The 4651-nt window shown below is 34.7% G+C and overlaps 1 protein-coding gene across 1 annotated transcript; it reads right to left on the bottom strand.

Moving 5' to 3' along the window:
- On the bottom strand, nt 1-4085 carry LOC141784380 (C-X-C motif chemokine 2-like). Its single transcript, XM_074662207.1, has 4 exons — nt 3465-4085; nt 3261-3372; nt 3090-3170; nt 1-406 (listed from the first exon to the last, which is right to left on the bottom strand). The coding sequence occupies exons 1-4, from the start codon at nt 3607-3609 to the stop codon at nt 313-315; spliced, it is 432 nt and encodes a 143-aa protein (XP_074518308.1). The 5' UTR covers nt 3610-4085; the 3' UTR covers nt 1-312.
- Between the last annotated feature and the right edge of the window lie 566 nt (nt 4086-4651).

Raw genomic sequence — 4651 nt, 5'->3', positions numbered from 1 at the left:
TCTGCTTATTAACAGTGTTATATCTACAGTCATTATCAACATAAAAAACAACATGTTTATGTGGAAGAAAGAACAGATATATTTGTTAGAATTCAGCAAAGATTCACATTCAACGCGTAACATTCACTTTTATACACAGTGGTTATAAATTCACATTAAAGTGTGCTAAGAGTGAAAGCACTAAGGTGTTCACTAACAGAACTACAATGTTTGACAGCCGGATGTCGAGCTCTCAGCTTTAGCTGCCGGTTTGATTCACAATTGACGGGGACAGTCACCTCCTGCAGCTCTCCAACGTTTGGATCCAAAGGGTTAGCGGGAGTTTAACGTCGACGCTTGGACTGTGGTGGGAGCGATGGTCGATCTAAGGCTGGCGTTCTTCTTCATGGCATTACGAACGTCCTGCCTGTTTAAAAGAAAAAAGCAGGTTAAACTTTTGGTTCAACTTTTGTAAAATGCAGAGATTTCCACTCTAAATGAAGATACAGCTGTTAACATTGAATATAGAGTAAAAAATGCTGCTTCACACATCAGTCTTCATTATTTCCCTCTTTGCACTCTCACCTCTCCACATTGGGAGTGATTTCCACATAAATGGACCGGATCATTACTCTTGAAAATGATAAATTCTTTGCATATCCATGAGCACACGTCACATAAACAAGAAAACCATGGACGAGACAACGAGAGAAAGAAAAAAAGGAAACAAGACTGTAGAGAACAGATGCTGGGGACTGGGGTCAAGTGAAAAATTATCGCCCTCCTGGGCCTCATAAATCTGCTGCTGCACATGTTTGGATTCATGTCGGCTCCTGTCGGGGAGGCCAGACTCAAACAGTAAATTAATCAAGAGAAGAAGAAGAAGAAGAACAAGAAGGAAGATATCTTCCGACATGATTTAGTGTCATGTCTTACTTTTTAACCTGATCTTTAGTACATTTACAGATTCAAATTTGACGCATGTTTCAAGACAGACTTGCTAGCCACAAAATCTACTTTATCTTCACGATAAGGACTGTAAAGTGTGTTAAGTTATATACACAGTAAACCTTGTGAATAATTATCTAAAAGAGGAGTTTTTTTAAATTTATGAAACTGTACATGTGATGTCCTATATATGTATATATATATATATATATATATATATATATATATATATATATATATATATATATATATATATATATATATATATATATATATATATACATATATATATATATATATATATTAATTTCAGTTAAGTGAAAAAATTAAATAAATTAATTAAAAAAAATTTTTTTCAACATTTTGCAATTTTAAAAGAAAATAAGAAATGAAAAAAAAAGAAATTTCAAAAATTTGCAAAAATTTGCAAAAAGTTTAAAATCGTTTTTTATTTTCAATTAATTTTCATGAAAACCCTTTGTAAGAGACATAAAAATTACAATTTCTAATATATTTTTTAAAGCTACCGGGGGGGCCACTGCAAGGGGGTCAAAGGGCCGCATGAGGCTCCAGAGCCGCAGGTTGAGGACCCTTCATCTAGAAATACACCTTATTTCAAGATACTAAAATGTAAAAATGACACCCGAATTTTTTTAGGACTAGATTAAAAAATCAGTATGTGACATGATTTAGGGACCGTCTACAAAGTGCATCATAACTTCTGACCATCTTACAAAGTAAAAAAAGACTTTAATTTTCACTTTTACTTCAGTAGATTTGCAGATTTGTATTTTTACACTGTAAAAAGTTACACAAAATTAAGCTAATTTTTCTTACCCCATCAGCAGATTTCTTTTACTCCTTACATGCTATTCACTCGTGTTTTGAAAATAACACATTTTTCTGGATGTCTCCGGTGAATGTGGCTTGTATTAAGTCTAAAAAGACCATTTTAAATTACGTTAAAAAATACAGGACAGAAGCACTCGTTTTATCACTTTAATTGTATTTTGGTTTATTGTAAATAGTTGAATCTATTTGTTGTTATTGTCACTTTCAAATGTCTCGTCACAAATATATGGGCTTAATTATTATCTCCGTTGTTTGATTCTTTTTTTTTTTTTTTGCATTTATCTCACTTTCTCATGGGCTTTTTTCCTTTTTTTCACCCGATGTGATTTCGTAATGCCCCTTTTATCTTGTTACTTTCTTTTTTTTTATCTCTATGGCTTTGCAACATCACACTCGGTCACCACTGAACTCCTCCTGCTAAATATTTCCTGTCACCTCCCAGATTCTTGGCCATGTTGTTCACTGTCAAAGTACTTTATAAGCAATTTTTTTTCAAAGGTGCTACATAAATATTTATTATTATTTTTAATAAATAAATTTATTTATTTATTTCTTTATCTATTTATTTATTTATTTATTTATTTATTTATTTATTTATTTATTTATTTATTATTTTTATTATTTAATTTAATTTTATTTATTTTATTTTTTTATTTTAATTATTATTTAATTTAATTTAATTTATTTTAATTATTTTTTTTTAAAATAATTGCTTGGAATTCAGTTTTACTGCACAGGCCGAAAAAGTTGTGCATCAACTTAACTTTTTACTTTCCTCTATGACGTGTAAACACACTAAAAAAAAAAAACTTGGAACATATGAGTTAAGTTGCTGCAATATTTTAGAAAAGAAAATTCAAAAATCACGCACTCACTCCTTATTTTGACGATTTTCTTACAAACTTAAATTGTTAATTTGGAACTTATTTCGACAGGAACATGTTAAATATTAAAGTTTTTGCAATGTGTTGCTACTTGTCTTTATTTGTTTATTTGTAAATATTTTAGAAGACATCTTTTGCAGAAAAATCTTCACTTGCTAAATCAAATAGATCGTTAGAGCCGTATTTAAACCCTGACCCTGGAATTTATCCTGCTCCAACTGTTTTGGAAACTGTCAAACAAACAGAGTAATCTGTTGATCCTCAAAGATAAATCTATGAAGTATTTGAAACGTCTTTTTTTTTTGGATGCAGCTGCAGAAGTTCACGCCTCAGGTTTTTTCTTTTCGATGCACAGAAACTGTGCAACCAACAACTCCTACGTTGCTCCAGAAAAATAACAATAACTTTTTTTTTTAATCAACTTACAATCTTTTGGTGAGCAGCACGGCCTTGGTGAACTTCTCTTTAGGGTCCAAACACCGAGAGGTGCCATCTTTCAGCTTGACACTGCAGAGGAAGAAGAGGACACAGCACTCAGACGGGCTCTCACCAACAGTTTGTAGATAAAATTAAAAAGTTCTTCTTCTTCTCACTTACATGACTTCCTTGCGGCTGCAGTAGGGACGAGGCTCAAGCTCCAGGACGTTATCGATGTACTCGAATCTGACGTTTTTGTTTAGTGTGAGGCAGCGACAGTCCAGGATAGCAGCTGGAGGATGGAGAAACAGAAGATGAAGATGAGATTTAGAGATTTTAGCTGAAAAACGCAGATGCTTCAAGCTCGATGGTACAAGTTCTTACGTGCTGATAAACCGACAGAAACACAGGCCAGGAAAACAATCCAGATGAAAGCAGACTTCATTTTGTCCTCTGTAGATTTCTGTCTCCTCAGATCTGAAGGAAATCCTCTTCTCAGGCTCTCAGAGTAACAAACTGTGATCCCCATACCAGCAGCAGCTCCTTAAATACTCCCACACTCGGTGGGGGCACTTTCCTGAGAAGTGACTCAATGAAAACAGCCCCCGTTTGTTTCCCCAGCTGAACCACCCATCCATGTCAGGCCGCTCTCTTCCAAGGAATCCACTTTCTTTTCACTTCCTCTAACAGAGCCGTGGAGTGATGAGCAGCTCCTGGTGACACATGCTTTTCTTCACTGACAGCGTCTTCTTCTCTGATGCTGGATGTGACTTTGATAAACTCTCATAATGACCTCCTGAGTCACTGCTGCACGTGTTCCCTTATAACCGTGAATCCTTCCTTTCCCTTTTTGTTAATGAGGGTGTCTGTGGTGGACATGAGGAGCGTCTGAGGTCTGACTGTGAAAGGAGGTCTCAGGTTGATCCACCTGTCTGACACTCATCCTCCACCTGCGTCAGTCTGTTATCAGGGTGAGCGGCCCGTTCCCTCTCTGCTCTCTCTGCTCTCTCTGCTCTCATTGCTCTCTCTGTGTCTCTGTGTCTCTGTGTCACCGTTCATAAGTGAAAGGATTTTTCATTATTCACCACTCGCTCTTTAAGGTGTTAGGAAACATGATGAGATAATCCTGTTCCAGAAAACCTCAGGAAAAAAAAGTCTTGATACATATCCTTTTTGCATTCTTTCCCAGCCTATCATGCTTTCTTTTCTTTCATTCCATAACCTTCTCTTTCTTTCTTTCTTTCTTTCTTTCTTTCTTTCTTCTTTTTTCTTTCTTTTTTCTTTTTTTTCTTTTGATCTTTCCTTTTTCTTTCTTTCTTTCTTTTATTTCTTTCTTTCGTTTGTTCTGTCTTTCTTTCTTTCTTTCTTTCTATCTTTCTTTCTTTCTTTCTTTCTTTCTTTCTTTCTTTCTTTCTTTTTCTGTATTTTTCTCCTTTTTTCCCTTAACCCCCTCTTAACACCTTTCCTTCTTTCTCGCATCTTTCTGCCCTTTTCCCCATTTTCTTTTTTGTTGCCTCTATATTTTTTTGTTTCTTTCTCACTATACTTTTTTTTTCATTCTTTTCTTTAAT

The sequence above is a fragment of the Halichoeres trimaculatus genome, unplaced genomic scaffold (assembly GCF_033239565.1).
Source record: "Halichoeres trimaculatus isolate MK-OKI-2021-1 unplaced genomic scaffold, fHalTri1.1 fHalTri1_scaffold_22, whole genome shotgun sequence".
Classification (NCBI taxonomy): domain Eukaryota; kingdom Metazoa; phylum Chordata; class Actinopteri; order Labriformes; family Labridae; genus Halichoeres; species Halichoeres trimaculatus.
This window is presented reverse-complemented; position numbering and strand designations above follow the sequence as displayed.

Coding starts and splice junctions, on each gene's coding strand:
- LOC141784380 (XM_074662207.1), bottom strand. CDS start 3,609: ATGGGGATCACAGTTTGTTACTCTGAGAGCCTGAGAAGAGGATTTCCT. Junction 3,171..3,260: donor TGCAGCCGCAAGGAAGTCAT/GTAAGTGAGAAG, acceptor CTTCCTCTGCAG/TGTCAAGCTGAAAGATGGCA. Junction 407..3,089: donor GTGCTGCTCACCAAAAGATT/GTAAGTTGATTA, acceptor TCTTTTAAACAG/GCAGGACGTTCGTAATGCCA.